This window comes from Petromyzon marinus, chromosome 1 (assembly GCF_048934315.1).
Source record: "Petromyzon marinus isolate PM22_M1 ecotype Great Lakes invasive population chromosome 1, UKy_Petmar_22M1.pri1.0, whole genome shotgun sequence".
Classification (NCBI taxonomy): Eukaryota; Metazoa; Chordata; class Hyperoartia; order Petromyzontiformes; family Petromyzontidae; genus Petromyzon; species Petromyzon marinus.
The window spans coordinates 21060684-21078544 of NC_133667.1; the positions used below are offsets into that span (position 1 = coordinate 21060684).

General features: G+C 40.6%; 1 protein-coding gene across 3 annotated transcripts in view; it reads right to left on the reverse strand.

The window, feature by feature from the left end:
* The window catches only part of LOC116952159 (atrial natriuretic peptide receptor 1-like), a 105797-nt gene that overhangs the window by 45441 nt on the left and 42495 nt on the right, over nt 1-17861 (reverse strand). The window contains exons 8-14 of one of the 3 annotated variants that reach the window (XM_076065442.1): nt 16647-16710; nt 7654-7728; nt 6969-7046; nt 6579-6683; nt 2277-2348; nt 1549-1708; nt 879-965 (exon numbers count right to left, since the gene is read on the reverse strand). In XM_076065442.1, the coding sequence (XP_075921557.1) occupies nt 879-965; nt 1549-1708; nt 2277-2348; nt 6579-6683; nt 6969-7046; nt 7654-7728; nt 16647-16710 (641 nt within the window). Of the gene's footprint in view, nt 1-878; nt 966-1548; nt 1709-2276; nt 2349-6578; nt 6684-6968; nt 7047-7653; nt 7729-16589; nt 16711-17861 lie in introns of all 3 variants that reach the window. The other 2 variants (XM_032971390.2, XM_032971648.2) reach the window with 2 other exon arrangements.

Genomic DNA, 17861 nt, shown 5'->3' on the forward strand with positions numbered 1-17861 from the left:
TAGAAATGACCAAAACTTTTCTTGTTGAATGTGTAAATGTACGCAGTTTATGAACAAGTAAAATATTCACTATGTTATCGTTATGCAACTTGACAGCCTAAGCAAGAGTGTGGCAGGCCACAGGCACACGTATAATGAAGCCACATTCCATGGAGTAAATGAACAGCTGTAGGTGTCTGGATGCCTTTTACACACAACGCCATTTGGCAGAGCCATCCTGGTTGACTCCCCTCTGCTGAAAGGGCTGGTCGTGTCTTTACGAATTCATGCACTTCACTTGACAGTGCTTTATTTTCTCCAAAATATGTGGGTGGGTCATGGTCGTGGCAAGTGAGCACCAATTCAAACCGGGTAACTCAATTGCATGCAGCCACTTTTTTGTGCCAAAGCAAAAGAAAAGCGATGCCATCCAAAGTGGGAATTTTGTTAAGAGGGGTGCCTTAGGTAATCAGGAGGCAGACATCAATATCAACAATTAAAAAAAGTGTCTCTCACACAGAGTTGCTAATATAGCACATGCACCTGTACACATGTACAGCACACTGACAAACACACACCAAACATTTCCACTCTACACCACTGGGATACCGTATCGTGCGTAAGCTCCGAAATAAAAATGCCAGAAGATCAAGGCTATGTCAAATGGCGTCACGTGGAAGGTGCTCCGCTCATTACACCAAGAGATACGGCAGTCGCGATTGTGACAGCAGCAACACAGCTATGTACAATTGCAGCCCAATGATGGAAGCCCATTGTTTTATTATTATTTTGTCTGGTCGCAGCTTGATAAACCACGTAAGAGCATAAATGTAATGAATTAAAATAAACGTGGACGTAATAAAAAAAATGAAAATAAACAAATGTTAAAATCGACTCACCTGACCCATCAGTTTCCACGATCACGGTTTCAGTTTGCTCATGGTGCTGCTCCGTGATCGCCCAGTACAGTACAGCACGTGACAGTGCTGTTTTTAGCGCAGAAACAAGAAAATATCTCAAAAATATATTTTAAAAATTAGCAACCATGGCAGCAATCGCTGCTATGCATGTCACTAATTTTTTTAAAGCCATCAAGGTTTTATAACAAATTTATGCGCTAAAAACAGCCTTGAAGTGATGTCACAGATTATTGATATGCGTGAGCACATGGTTGTGCATTATTACGATTTGCATTGCGTTACTGCAAAACACATGCAAATCAGCACGTTACTTGTACTGGACATGATTTCTACATTGGGTGCAATCTTTACGTGACTTATCAAGCGCTTCAAAGGAAAAAAATCAAAATGGTCTGACATTTCGGACAGCGGCATTTTCATTTATAAAATGGCAAATACGGAAAATGAAATAAAAGGGTAAGCAAATCATAAAATAATAAAAATCCAATCATCATGGCGTTGGTAATAGAATAACTGTATGGCCTAATAAGGTAGGCAAATTTGAAGCCGCAAAAGTCCATCATTGGACATTATTTGTTTTTTTTATTTCTAGAGTATTTTCCTTGTGCTGCAGAAAAAGCAGACACGATTGGGACATGGAAGAACATACTTGCATAAAGGGAGTGCATATCCTCGCATTCACTGCATGAGCGGAAGCTGGCCAGCCCGTAATCCGTGATCTTGAGGACAAATCGGCTGTCCACCACACAGTTGGAGGATTTGAGGCTTCCGTGTGATCCAATGACACTGTTGTGCAGGAACAGCATTCCCTGTCGTGGGAGTGGAGGAATAGCGCATTAAAAAAAAAACTCTGATTGCGTTGATGTACCTGTGCTGGAGGCTTGTGAGGAGGCTAAATCTCTTCTCTTATTTGCTATTTAAATCGCCCCACTATTTGCGTCCTCTTTTCAAGTGTGTCCGTTGGCATAGCATGTTTTTTTTTTAAAGCAATTGCTGGGTTGATTGGGCAAGCATTGCCAGGAAGTGCTTGATTCAATTTGGTTTGGTCACAAGGGAAATAGAAGAAGTGCTAAGCTATCACCATGCTTCACTGCTTTTATCCCCTTAGATTCTGAAAATTGCAGACCTCATTTGTGAGTTGAATCAACTTGGAGCGAGAGAATGCACATAATATACAAACCAATATTCATTTAAAAAAAAAATGAAGATGCATTACATTTAGCGAAACACCTCAATTGGGAAGAAAGTAGTTTGGGACCACGTAATGAAATCTAAATACAAACAAATAACACATTAAGTAAATTAAATAAAACGATAGCAGTTAGGGTTTGTATTCAGGTTCATGCTATGAAGCATGGAACGCAGTGTTGGTCTTACCTTCACTATGTCATTGATTAAGGAATATCGGAACACCCAATCCAGCGTAATGCTTTCATTTTCTAAAATGTCCTGTTAAAAGAAATATCGGGGCACGTCACACCTTTCATTACACGCACATGTAATGATTAAATACACACTTAACTAACCTAAACTGCTACAAAACAACACGAAAATAAGATGTGAGCCACACACTGCTTCATTGGGAAATATTCTGAGGCATATTATATCAACATTTTATTAAGAATACCTCTTCAAATCAGGAGAAAATGGGAATAGGTTTAACCCTTTTAACTGGCACAAAAACTGACACCTTTATTCAAGGCATCATGTTTGCAATAACCACAACACAAGCAGTCAAAATGCAAACAAAAAAGACAACTCTGAACATATGCATTGTCCTTGAATTTGATTGGTCCACACCCGAGACGGCTTTTCTTAGAGCCTAGTCTCCATTGGTGTTGGACCAAAAGACGCCAAAAGGCGTACAACTGTGCCAGTTAAAAGGGTAAAACCTATTCCTATATCTTGTTACTGGCAAAGGAGGTCTCATACAGGAGAAAATGGTTTCGAACACTTACAAAAGTTCACGTATTCACTATTAGATAAATAGTAAATCAAGGCACTTCAAATCAACACCACTAATGTGTTGTAATTCGTGACTGTTGATATTAAAAGCTACACAGACTTCCTTCCAATGCTTTAATTAGGCTGGGGACTGCAGAGGTTATTATCTCCAGTAATACACTTAATTGAACATTCATTAATTAAGTCTCACATTTGTCCTTCTTGTCCGTTTAGAAATTTTTAATTAATAAATAAAGACACGAATACCATAAACATCGAATTTGCATTTATATTGATTTCTCAATCCAGTATGCGTAGTTTGTTATAAACACGGAAAAAATGATTTTACCAGGTAAGGCCCACTGAGCTGTATAGCTCTTGTTCAGAAGTGACCTGGCCACAGATGATAGCTCAACGAAGTGGCTTATCATGTTCAAATTTATAGCAGCCAAATACACTAAACGCATGTTTCTAAATTTGGGGGGGGGGGGGGGAAACCGAAGGACCAGGAGAAAAATCCACACGACCACAGGGAGAGTATGCAAACTCCAAATATACAGGCGTCAGGGTTGGAATGGAATCCACAACCTCCAGTATACCTGGCAAGGGAGTTAACATCTCGCCACCATGGCACCCTGAATAATAGGGCACAATTGAAAGATAGTATGACCATTTAACTTTCCCTGAACTTACGCACAATAATCCCACATTTCCAAGACCATTTTGCACAGGTGCCAAATTCAGGCCGAGATCTGTCCTCATTAATTTAGTGGACTCATACCCTCCCATCCTATGCCATCCCCACTACTTGCCCCTCCACACCCCTGCCCCTTCCCACATCATCCACCTGTGACTTTGTGTCCAATCCTAGGCGGACACACCTACACTGGGCAAGTATCTAAGCAAGATCGTTTGATGGTGGTGGTCATTAAAAATGTATATACGGTATAAACACTATCTACACATATAATAAGACAAGACAAGATTCAAACATGCACTGAATCCGTTTGATCCTGGTTACTGTCTACCTGGACAAGGACATGCTATCAACGTTGGCCTTAAAGGGTTTAACGTGATGGTAGCTTAGGCTGTTAGTTATATTTAGTAGGTAAAGGTATTACTTTGAAATATGTGTAAAAGTGGTAACCATTTTGATTAAACAAACGTGCATTCAGAGTTTGAATGAACACTTAATGGAAGAGTTCTCCCAGGCCGTGGCTTGGGTCTGCTTATCAAAACCCGGGTCTGCTTATCAAAACCCGGGTACATTTGTAGTGACATCAGGGATGTCACTGTATGGTGCCGGCCTGAGAGGGCCACGGCACGCGATGCACCGTCATCGCGTGCACCCCGTGGGCGGGTGTAGTACCAGCCCTAGCAGGGCTTGGTGAGCGCTGGGATAGCGCGAGCACCACGCATAGCGTGTGGAGTGGGAGAGTGTCAGCCCAGGGGCAGGGTTGCCCCGGGCCATGGCACTCTGGTTGACCCTGCAGACACGTGACCTGGAGTGTCCACAGAGAGCCCCCCAGGTGGGGGGACTAGGGGGGGATCACGTGTCCGGGGAGAGCAAGAGCTCTCGAGAGGGATCGAGAGGGAGCTGGAAGGCTCCAGAAGGGGGCGGGGCCAAGGACGGAGCGGCCCCGGCGGGTCCCGGAGAGGAACCGGGGTCGCTGCATTCTAGAAGCGGGCAGCTCTACGTCTCAAGCTGGAAGCACTACGTCTCAAGCTGGAAGCTCTACGTCTCAAGCTGGAAGCTCTACGTCTCAAGCTGGAAGCTCTACGTCTCAAGCTGGAAGCTCTACGTCTCAAGCTGGAAGCTCTACGTCTCGAGCTGGAAGCTCTATGTCTCAAGCTGGAAGCTCTACGTCTCAAGCTGGAAGCTCTATGTCTCAAGCTGGAAGCTCTACGTCTCAAGCTCTACGTCTCAAGCTGGAAGCTCTACATCTCAAGCTGGAAGCTCTACGTCTCAAGCTGGAAGCTCTACGTCTCAAGCTGGAAGCTCTACGTCTCAAGCTGGAAGCTCTACGTCTCAAGCTGGAAGCTCTACGTCTCAAGCTGGAAGCTCTACGTCTCAAGCTGGAAGCTCTACGTCTCAAGCTGGAAGCTCTACGTCTCAAGCTGGAAGCTCTACGTCTCAAGCTGGAAGCTCTACGTCTCAAGCTGGAAGCTCTACGTCTCGAGCTGGAAGCTCTACGTCTCAAGCTGGAAGCTCTACGTCTCAAGCTGGAAGCTCTACGTCTCAAGCTGGAAGCTCTACGTCCTACGAGGCAAACACGTGGTCACGGACCTGAGTGAGAAGGTCCGACCCGTCGTAGCTGTAACTCCTCTGTATAGTGTAGTTAGCTGGGTGGTCACCACCCTAGGTGTATCTGGTAAAGGGGCAGTTACCCCTTTGTGTTACAAATAAATGTGTTGCTCTAAAAGGAACAACGTCTGTGACTCAGTTGGACCCACTACACATTTATAAATTCATGGGTACAGGCGAAATGTTAACTACTTCGCCTGGTATATAGGAGGTCGTGGGTTTGATCCCGTGGATTTTTCTCCGGGTTCTTAGGGTTATTTCCTTCCACATTGAGAAACATGCGTTTAGAGTATTTGTAAATGTCCACCTGATAAGCCACTTCGTTGAGCGATCATTTGTAGCCAATTCACTTCTGAAAAAGAGCCACATAGCTCAGTGGGCCTTACCTCGCAAAAACATTGTTTAGTTTAAACTCGGATTCACGACTATCCCAGCTTAGGTCTGCCAAGTATTGAAATATGGCATCGAAACAAGGTGCAAGTCTCTGGTCCTCAGCTCCAACAATTCGAACTGGCTTTCCCCTTAACTGGCTGTGCTATGAATTATCTCTCCATGTTTAAATATAACAACGGCTTCTTTGGAATCCTCCTATAGAACCATCAGTAATGTGTACCTCCTGGTTATCACCACTTATTCTGTACAGTGTCTTGAGATAAATATTGTATTCCACACTGATAGATCTAAATGGGATTGATGTAGTGCATGCTTGGTGTACGTACTTAATTTCTCACAGCATGAAATGTATTTGCAAATATAGTATATAATAATGTATAATATTCTTGAGACAACATCTGTCATTAAACAGTGAACTTCAAACAAGCTGCTTGGCAATGGCATAACATTACAGAAACAGTCAATAGCTACTGTATACCATTTTAGAGACTGCTAAAGGTATATTCTAAAAGTGTACAAGGTAATGGTGCAGCCTTGCAGTTGCTTGCTCATGCCAGTGCTGGTGGAACAGCCTCCACCAGTGTGCTGACCATAGCTACATGGAAGCATCCCCACACTATAGGCAGTGCATAAACTTGTACACAAGCAGAAAATGCCATGTTTTACATGTGCTCAAGAGAGGTGCCACAATTTAAGCTTCACGCATCTGGTATTGGTTACAGTTTTGGTAATTGGATTTTAATTTTATTACATTGCCATTAATTGAATGTGCACTAGTCCACTCCTAAAATCGAATCAAATGTTATATGTACAGAGCCCCTTCACTCAAGACGCCTGACAGATTAAAAGACGGTGACAGAATATAATGATTCAGATGGGAGGGGCGTGAAAGGAGTGAGGAACGAGGGTACTTGGGGATCACGAAAGGGTAGGGGAGGGACGGGAAGGAGTGGGGGGGTGAGAGGAGGTAAGAGGAAGATAGTGGGCAATAGAGAATAAGTAAACATACACAGCTGTGCATTTCAGATTGGGCTTACCTGTAGGCTGCCCCGTGGACAATATTCAGTTACAATACAGATGTTTGGGGGATCGATGCATGCTCCCACAAACCTTGTCAAATGCTCATTCAGAACATCTCTCATCTGTCAATACATAGCGCAAGCCAGGCAAAGAATGAGCAGTTCCATACTTGCTTTGTCAGTCTCCAAAAATTCAATATTTTGTCTGATCTCACGTATGTTGCAGCAATGTGACAACAGATTCACAAAAGCATGCCAACACATAAAATGACAACACAAATTTTAAAAAGCACATTCACAAGCCAACTGTATTAAGTCACAAAGCTTCATAGTTTACATTTATACGTGCATGAGTATATATAATCCGAGATGTATGATGCATTCAACACAACACACGTTTATACTTACATGTTTAAGCTCAAACAACACCTCTCTGGTCAGCTCAATCTTCTTTTTGTTGATTGGCTTTATGGCCACCAGATTTCCCTGTCAAACGATATCAGTATTGCACTTTAATGCCATATTGCATTTTTGTAGATAAGAGCGCATTGTAAGCCGCATGTATTAATACATATTTGATGAAACTGCTACTTTTACAAAATCAAACTATTCATTTCCCTCAAACCGTAGTATGATCGAAAGCAATAATCTATCACCATGTGTGTGGCAACTGATACGAGAATGGCAATTATGTAATTCTCTGAAGCTTGTTAAGTCTGGAAAAATAAGGAATTTTAAAAAATACTGCGTGTTTTCCTGAAATACTGAAGTTTTGAATACATCAGGAATATAGTATATATTTAAAATTAAAAGTTAATCTAGACCTATAAACAGTTTGTGTAGGTATGAACTCATTCCAATAATAATTAAAAAAATAATTGATCCCATTAAATTCGTTTATCATTTTCGGTTGTGCTTGTTGAAAGGGTGATCATTTACGTTACATAGGAAAACCACTAAATAACCATATTTTTTTTTCTATTTTAGTCTGGGACTTCCCTATGCAGTCTAAGCTTGTAAGCCCATGGACCATAATGTCAATCATACAAGTTTGACAAATAACTGTAAGCCAGTATGTTGGTGTAAAACATACCCTGTAATACCCCGTCTTCGCAAACATTTGGTTCCTTCCCTGTGTGGTGAGTAGTGATCCACAGCTGGAGCCTCTCTGGACTCAGACACATGCATCAAAAAATGATCACAGCTGCAGATGGTCATATACTCATGGGATGCCTGTTATTGTCAAATAATTGTCCCGAGATGATCTCAGAAGCACACACGTGTTCAACATTTATTTCCATATTATTTCCCACAAATAGCTCAACACTGTTCAAATGACAGTCAAATTAACATTTTTAAAACCAATCAACGCATTGCGTACTCATTTTGGTATGTGTCCACCACACAATTATGTCACACATAATTAGTTTCTCATGGAAAATGGATACATACATGATATCAATTCCTTTGTGTTATCCATTTAGAATTGTGTGAGCTATGTACATCATGCCTAATGATCTCCTTGTGTTTACTGAAATTCACGTGAGAATTACAGAAAAAAAACTTTCAAAAATGCCATGATTCGAGTTTTTCTTCCCTACTTCCAAATCCAAAAATGTATGATTGCCTTTAACAACAATTACCAAATGCAAGTTGCTCTTAATAAGTGGTATTTAAAATGTATCCGTACACAGTCACAACCATTAAACAAATAATGAAATGAAAGGATTGCATGGCTTAACTTATACTGGTTCATAGGTTGGTTTGAGATCGAGTCTGGTGATTGGACCAGTCGTACATTGAATCAGATGTGATCATCAGAATCAGAATCAGAAAGGGTTTTATTCGCCATGAAAGTTCGCACAGACAAGGAATTTACTTTGGCAGGAAGGTGCATACATTCAACATGATGAAGCTTCATGATGAAGCTAGTTGTAATTACTGGCGAAACGTCGTAGTCAGTTTGTAAATGTTGTGCCTTGGCTCTCCAACACACCGGTGTGCTGTACTCGTGACGAATTGGCATGTTCTGTTTACATGACAACCCTTACTAGTTGGCTGTGTCGGGTGGTGGCGGGTTTTAACGACACATTTATATATTTACGCGATTTAACCCAGAAAAAACCTCTATTATGGATGATATTGGTCGCGAAAGCCTACGTGTTAAATTGACTAATAATGTTATGGATTTTGATTTAAAGCTTTCGTGACTGCAGGGATTCATATTCTTGGTTCTTTCGGTAAAGTCGCGTAGAAGGGAAACAATAAAATAATAAAAATATAAAACAATAAAATTCTCACGACGTTTCGACTGCAACACAAGCAATCATCATCAGGTGTGAAAACCACAGCAAGAAATTTTGAAAAAAGTGGCGGGTTTTTTTAATGTTAGCACCACGGAGAGCGATTTGGCAGTTATTCAGATGGACATGACATTGACTTCTCCAAGACAGAGGTTATTTGCAAGCCATCTGGCTACCATGAAAGATTCGTTCATGAGGCTATCCACATATACAAACACAGAGACAATTTCAACCGAGATGGATTCTGGCTTAGCAATCATTGGAAGGATTTGATAAACCATTTCGGGTCTTAATTGATTGTTCACGCTTACGGTGGCTTTCAGACCGCATCCATTATTTTCGTCTCCCCCCTCCTCTTTTCCGAACATAGATGGACTCGTCCATCTGAATAACTGCCAAATCGCTCTCCGTGGTGCTAACGTTAAAAAAACGCCACTTTTTTCAAATTTTCATGCAGTGGTTTTCACACCTGATGATGATTGCTTGTGTTGCAGTCGAAACGTTGTGAGAATTTTATTGTTTTATATATTTTTAATTTTATTGTTTCCCTTCTACGTGACTTTACCGAAAGAACCAAGAACAATGGTATGGATGACTAATAATTATAATTAATGTATAGAATTAAAAACATAAATTATATCAATAGATGGCGCCATACTTGGTATGTCTCGAGTAAATAACTAATTAATCTGGGAAAGTGTTGGTCGTAGCTTTCTGGTGGGTCGCGGTGCCCGTTGAGATCCACCAAAATTGATCACAGTACTTGGTGCATTGGCCACCACTTACCTAAATGGTCCACAACAAGTCCTATTATCCGTGGTTTCACAGATAAGAGGAGTTGCCTGGAAGATTCATACTATTATCTGCATTCATATGTGGGTAAGAGGTGCATCCAGAAGTGGATGGTGATTGCATTATTATCTATATTTATCTGCGAGTGGCCATGCAGATAGGCCGAGTTATTTTTGCGGTTAAATATTAGTAATGGGATTCTCCTAATAGCAGCCCCTGCATCAAGGTGGATAACAGGCGTTTCAAATAAATAACACATTTGAAACCCAATTGTACACATTGATTCAAGTAACCACATAACCAATTATACTGTATTTATGATAATATAATTTTTATAAAATGTACTTTATAAAACATTCTAATATTCGAACCAAGATAAGCTTGATATGTTAATGATGCAGTCCCCAAGTGACAGTCCTAAGCTGAGAGATATTGCTCATCGGGGAGTTGGAGTTAATTTTGTATTCAAATTTAAGTAAACAAAAAATGTCTTTACTTTCAGTAGTTTACAATTCTCATGATCACCATTATTTATCCACTGCTGGGTGAAGGTATCCCCGTGCTATTGCCCTCCCCCATGATCCAGGCTGCCATCTCATTCCTGTACATGTGTAATGACAGGGTGACACCTGTCGGCCTGGAGTGGTAATTGTGGTCATAGGTGCATTACATAATGCCTTATAATAAGGGGGGGGGCGTATCTGGGGTAAAGGTGAAAGGCGGAGTCAGTCGAGAAGCTCCGGGAACCGGCTCGAGGGTTCTGGAAGGGGGCGTGGCCAGAGCTGGAGCTTGGCCACGCCGGGGCAGCTATAAGGAGGACCAAACCAGAGGTTCGAGGCTGTTTGGAGTCTTAGGTCCTTGCTGCGTCGCTGTCCACGTGGCTGATCTGCTGCAAGGCCCTCTCGGCCGCTGTCGCTACGCTAGTCGGACAGCTGAGTAGTTGTATGCTGGCGATGGGGCTGTCAGTGTTAGGGTCGCCTATGTGTAGCTGCGTTACATAATGTATCGCCCAGTGTGCTCTTAATAAATAAGAAGCCTTCTACTTGATGTGTCTCGAAAGTCATTCACTACACATGGACTGATCTTATTGCTCCATCTCCATGGTGGTAGGTACCCTTTGATGCATTGTGTCCTTCGGCTGCCTCATCCATCAGCAATCATACCATCGAGTAATGTGTCCTGCCCAAGCTTATTTACTTATCCAAATTGACAATATTCTAATTTTAGTTTGTTCCATAGACCATGTGTTCCTTTTAATGTGTCTCTCCATACTTCTGTTGACACATCTCAGCTTTTGTTCCACAATCTTTGTTAGTGTCTGTGTTTTCCATGTCATAGCTAGATGTATGCACTGATTTTAAACTTTATTCTTCAATATGATATTCAACTCTCCAAATTCACTCCATCCTGTTACTGTTCTGTATTCCATCGCTTGGATCCCAATATCTCGATTTACCTTCAATAGCTGCCCGAGCTAAACATATTCTGCTGAGTTTTCCAGTTGCGTCCCTTCAGTGGTTATTTCATTTTAAGCAAACTGGTAAATTATTTATATTTTACTTATATATCCGAAATCAATATTTACAGCCTTCTCTGTGACATTGCATAATTTTTAATTAATTTCAGTGCTTCATAAAATAACTGTCATCAGCAATTCTGAGATGGCTAAAACCTCTAAATTCATGTTAAAGCCTTTAAATCTTAAATCTAACCTTCAGAAGATATTATCTGTCGCTGTGAATTACCTTTGTACGAGCATATCTCCTTTCACAACTGCTCTTCTGATTATATTTACTGCTCTCTTCGTGCAACTTCAATATTGCTGTTGTTTCTTTGTAAATAGTAATGATGTCTGTACGTTTGTTATTTTTGCCTTCATTTGTGAGAGCTTGGTTGACGCTACTTCAGTTTTCACTCACTTAAACGCCCTTTCATAATCGTTAAAATCCATTTGTCTTTTCTAGGCTTTGATTGATACCGTGTGTGTGGTCAATGGTGGAAAAGCCCTTCCAAACTACAGTTTGCTGAAGTGGTTGATTGACCTTAAATTGTCAATAAATATGAGTATTTTATACGAAAACTTAATTACCTTTTTAACGTTGATCGGTGCAATTGTATGCCATAATAAAACATTACTTATAAGTTCAGTCAAATGATCAAGTCAGGTTCTGCTGGCAATCAAATTCAATCAGTTTGGGATATGATCTAGTCAATATGAACTCTAAACCTCTCTTAACTATATTAGTGTTTAGATGGATTAATCGAAACCAGATAAAAATCAAATACAGATTGCATCAGTTCCACTGCATCAAAATACACATCAGTATCTCGATAAAACTACAGTTTAAAAAAATCAAGAGTCAGAACATTTTCACAAGCAGTGAAGAGATGTCCCCTTCCCAAAGGCTTCTGGAATTCCCATCACTGGCTTAGGGTCGTAAACAGGACATGGGGTGACATGGCTTGAGATACAGCACATATGCATGCTGCTATTTGCTAAATTTCGTGGTTCGAACCCAGCGGCTACCCTGCTAAATACCGCAGGTGCATTAACCAAATATATGTACCGTCTGCTTCACAGTGAATGTTAAAGACCCTGTGGCATTATTTAACTTTAATGGATACTTGCAAATTACCTAATCACCCTCTACCGTGAAACGAATGGCAGACTATACTCGTCTTTGAACTATATAGTTCCTTATGCTAACCTTGCACTACAGAAATGGCACAAATACCAAATGTACTCATGACTGAATGAGTACCACCCCAAAAGGGAAACCCCTTTTTTACTATAATAACCCTGGTGCTACAGTACACTGATTGTTTTGGTTCAAACATATAATATACACAATTCACACACATCAAATACGAAAGTATACAACTCAAAACTATAATTTTACTCCAACAGCTATTATGCTCCTCTATCCTATTATCATAACAATTCAAATGTCCCTAGAGTAAAAATATTGGCAAGGCACATACTCTCATTCAGATTGAGCGGATTCAACTTGGAATGATTTCCCACACGCACTAAAATATGCCGCCAGTCTCTAATTATTAAAATCTATAATTAAAACTAACGTGTACAACATTTGTAATTGTTAGCTTGTGAATATTCTCTGTGAAACTGCGAGTGAACCCTGTTAATACGTGCTTGACTTTTCATAGGTCAATATCATTCTCCGCGAAATTTTCTATTCACTATCATCTCCGGAATGTAACCCTCGCAAATAACTAGGGGATACTGTAATACGCAACATGCATAACAGTACAAGATGCATGTATACACACATTATTCAAACCTTTGTTCGCACAAATACAGTTCACTACTAGCATACACAAATTATACGACTCGGATAAAAAAATAAATACATGCACAGAATTATAAGGATCGTACACACATACTGTATCGCCACACATACGGAAACTACACTTATACATGTGCAATGTGAACACGCAGATACATACCGCAAATGAATAAGACAAGTGTACAAGCCGTAGTTCCTAAAATATGCACACATTTCTTCAACACATATAAATTAACTCGGTCACAATGTATCCGTGAATGCCCAACACACATGCGCAACACAATACCGCACGCGCATAAATACATTACTCATTGTTCTACAATGAAATACACACTCGCACATACACGCTACATAAATCCTCCCCGAACACAGCAAACAGGAGCTCATGCCACACACAAGGATCTGGTGCATTCTAAAACAAAATCAAATTATGATCTCTTTTCCGTACAATAAACTCTTCTCCTTCCCGCAAGTACCAAAAAAAATACCGCAGTTTAAATTAGCTATCATTATCGCTGAGGCATTCGCCACCGACGTCTGCAAAAAAGGGTTTATTAAATTGGCCTCTCGGAAAATGTGTTAGCCTGAGCAATGCCTTTCCTAAAAGAAGAGTAAATAATCAACGAGCAGGGCATTGATAATTTAATGAGCCACCAGTAAGGCACGTCATGATTAATCGATTAAAACAAATTGTCTACGCAAGCTAATATATCTATTGATGTGTGTAAGAACTACTACTTTACGTGAAAATTACATGTGGTCACATATAGTCAAATGGAGAGAACGCAACTGGACTGTGATAAAGAACAAATGAGAAAAGATACAAGTGAGATGAAAAAAAAACAAGACAAAATAGTAATTGAATATTGAATCACATCGCGATACTGAATAATGGCAATTTATCTAATCATACGGAGGCGAAAGCATTACACTTGTATCAACCACTGTAACCATGTCACCTTTAGCACAAACATCACAGCTTGCAGTGCGACAGCACAGGTCCTGCTACTCCCCTCCATGCCAAAAAACAATTTCATTCCGCCGCCTGTGGTTATGATCATCCTGAGTGGCAATCTGGTCTTCCATTGTCCATTCTTCCTTTGCCTTCGCCTTGCTGGAAACTGTATTGCCACTGCTCTCTCCAACCACCAACTATCTCCTCAAATAAAGTCAGTTCAGCGAAATTCGTTTTATCCACAGCCCTCTTACACGCGAGTCCTGACACCTGCAGGGTGACACTGATTAAAAAGTATTCCCTTTATTTGAAAAAGCAGATGTGTTTTTTTATTTATTGATTTACTATCTTTATTTATACTCTTCAGAATTCAATGAGCTATGAAGCTCTTTGTCACATGTCCAGTAGGGGCGGGTCAGAAAGTTCCAACAACAATACAAAAACACGATAGGAGTACAAAGTATAGGAAAGGAAAGTAAATCAATAAACGTTTTATTTTAGCAGGTAAAGCCCACTGAGCTATTAGCTTATTTTTCAGAAGCAACTTGGCCGCAAATGATCGCTCAACGAAGTGGCTTGTCATGTGGACATTTTTAGCAGTCAAATAATCGAAACACATGTTTCTAAATACATATCAAGGGTAATATCAAGGGTGTAGATAGTGAAATGTAACTTTTACACTATATCTGGTGGAGAGTATGAGATTAATACTCTTGTTAGCAGAGCAGGGTTTTTATGACTATTTTGTGTTGCTGAATCGGATAGAAATCTGGACTTTAACAAAGCACCTTCAAAACAAACTTCTGACTTTAAAATACATGGGCATGCTGACCATGCTAGAAACTGCACAGCAGGATAAGGAACGCAATTTGAAAGTTCATGTCAAAAAGTGTAGTAGATGTAATCAGGCAGAAGCAGTGGTGATGGGTGGGTCATGTGTGCAGGATAAAGGAGGGCAGACAGGAATTGCATTGACACCTATAGATTGGCAACACAAGACAAGATCTAAAGCCAGAGGATGGGATACTGTAATACACCAGACCTCCAAGGTCTGGTGTATTACAGACCTCCAAGGTCTGGTGTATTACTGCATCAGCTGCAGGATTCAACAGAAGGAAGTGAAGGCAGGTCGTGGTTGCATCAGCAACACTAGCCACAATAACCTCTTGACCTTCATAAGGTCAGATTTACTCATTGTTTTTTTTTCGGTAAAGTCACGTATGTAGAAATACAATAAAATTATATTAAAATAAATCACGACGTTTCGACCGCAACACAAGCGATCATCATCAGGTGCAAAAAACAAATAGCGAGGGAGCACATAGGGTGACATCAACGCAACACACAGAGAGCGTTAAACTGCACGGAGGTAAATACAACAAGAAGATGAGAGACGAGAATTCAGCAAACCTAAGAAAAAATTACGTGATGTAAAACCAGTCGGCCAAGAACACAGTTAGACACTTGCCCGGTGGACCACGAATTTCAGAAGAGTGCTAAATTTCGTGTTCATCCTCTGGGTTGAACACACCAGCATAGACAGAGTGAACAAATACGAGGTACGAGGTAGCAGAAATACTTTATACAGGGACACCAAGAGGCAAGAAGAGGAAAGACGGACAGAGAAGCAAGAAAAGGGCCGGAGGGATGAACAGACAGGGGCTTAAATAAGCAGCAGAGCTGGGGGCAGGGGCCGAGGACAGCAAGGTGCGCAAGCGTGCGGGCGGAAACAGACGGAAGCATAGAGACAAACACAAAACCACGGTGAACAAAAAACAAAAACGAAGCACATTAAACAAAAGACGAAGCACATTGAAGCACTTCGAAGAACAGACAACACAGGGCAATAAGTTTAGGACAGAATTGTAAAGGTAACTTCCCCGTAGAAGTGGGTTAATATAGAATTAAAGCTTTCGTGACTGCATAAATTACTCATTGTTTTTTTTTCGGTAAAGTCACGTATGTAGAAATATAATAAAAATATATTAAAATAAATCACGACGTTATTAAGGTCAGATTTGTAAACAAAACATTTAAGGTATATCTCTTTGGTTTGCTGAACCTTTACACATTCATATCAAAACTCAATTTAATGTGGAAAGATGATTGACGTCATTTTTTTTGTTTAACACGTAGGCTTTGCGACCAATATTTTCCACAATAGAGTTTTTGGGTTAGATCGCATAAATGTAAATGTACAAAGCTCTTTTTCACAGATGTCCATTAGGGGCGGATCAGAAAGTTACAACAACAAACAATACGAAAAGACAATAGGAGTGCAAAGTATTGGAAAGGTAAGCAAATCACTTAAACAATTAAAATAGTACATTTTTTAATTACTGGTAAAACATCGTCCTCGAATTGTAAATGTTGTGGGTTTACTCTCTAACACACCAGTGTGCTGAACTAGCAACGAATTGTCATGTTTTGTTTACGTGACAAATCTTACTAATTCGCCGTGCCGGGTGGTGGCGGATTTAACGACACATTTATGTTTACACGATCTAACCCAAAACAACCCTCTATTATAGTTGTTATTTTTTTGTTGAACTGCTTTTTATTGGCAAACAACACACAATGTGCACTGAGTCAAATCCCCGCCATTACTGAACAGGGGACTAAAGAATATAAGTGGAAGCGTCGTGAAGCCGGTGTTTTTGCATCCGAGTACCATGGAAAGGGTAAGCTTGCTGCCGGCGCTGCGCCGCGCTTTCTCCAGGCTGCTGACCTGGATGTTCTCCCAGCGCAGTCGCCACAGCATGCTGGCCAGCTCCTTTTCCAACTTAAGCTTCCTGCATCACTCACACACAGGTCCACACAGATCGTTACTTTCATGAACGCATGATTGTGGCTGAACAAAAGTGAGAGACTCAACGCCAAAGAAGCTGAGCCGGCATATTTTTTTTGTTACACATGAGCCTGCTTCTCTTCATGACAGCACTTGTCAGGCAATTCCCTGCACACTGCACTGGGGCTTTATAGATGGGGGTGGGGGGGAACGTCAGCAAATGAACTCCACCGGCTGCATAGCCAAAAACAAAAGTGCGGCATTGTAAGGTCCAACCTAAACTTCCATCACTTCCTAAGTGGAACACATGTGAAAGCAAGCAAACAGAAGCACAGTTTTTGCAATGACCCAGAAATACCCCCACACTGGAATACATAAGTATCTTAGCTGACTTGGTGATGGTGGTGTCCTTAATTTTTCAAACCAGGTGTAATGGCAGACGTTTAAGAACAAACCATGCCCATGGAAATGAGTTTGATGCCAGCCAACTGGCAGATAAATTAGGCCACGATATGAATTGCTGAAAAAAACCTCGGCTAATATAATTTTGTTTCACCCTTTCTAAAAGCAATGTTATCAAATGTACATGAAAATAAAGTGGCATTGAAATTTTAGGCTCGAAACTGTAAATGTGTCCATTATACATATGAAAACAAGCTGTGCGCAACTTTTAAAATAGGCCCTGGCTTGTTTTTCTCTTAAATTCTTTGCGTAAAGTAAATTTAGCTATGGGATGGAAAATGATGGTTAACTATGGCAAAAAAATGGCCACGTTAACAGCTGAAGCCTGAAAGACACCATGTGTTTTTGATACCAGCATCACGTGCAATCACACTGGTGAATGTTTGAAAAGGCACAAGAACTGGCGACACAACCATTGTGTTCATCGGCCGATTATCGCTCAGGAGGATCAAACAAATCCAACTCTCTTCAACACATTATTCTAGGGAACACTAAAACGTACATAAAAACCATAAAATATACGAAAGTCATCAAGTATTGATTGTCATATTGTGAGAAACTTGATTGCATTACATCACGCCGTAATCTGGTGATGGTGAAGGTTTAACATCCCAGCAGCCATACGTTGTTAAAAATAAATAAATAATCCTTTACATTTTTTTCTAGCAGGCAGTGGCTAACACACTTTGCTAT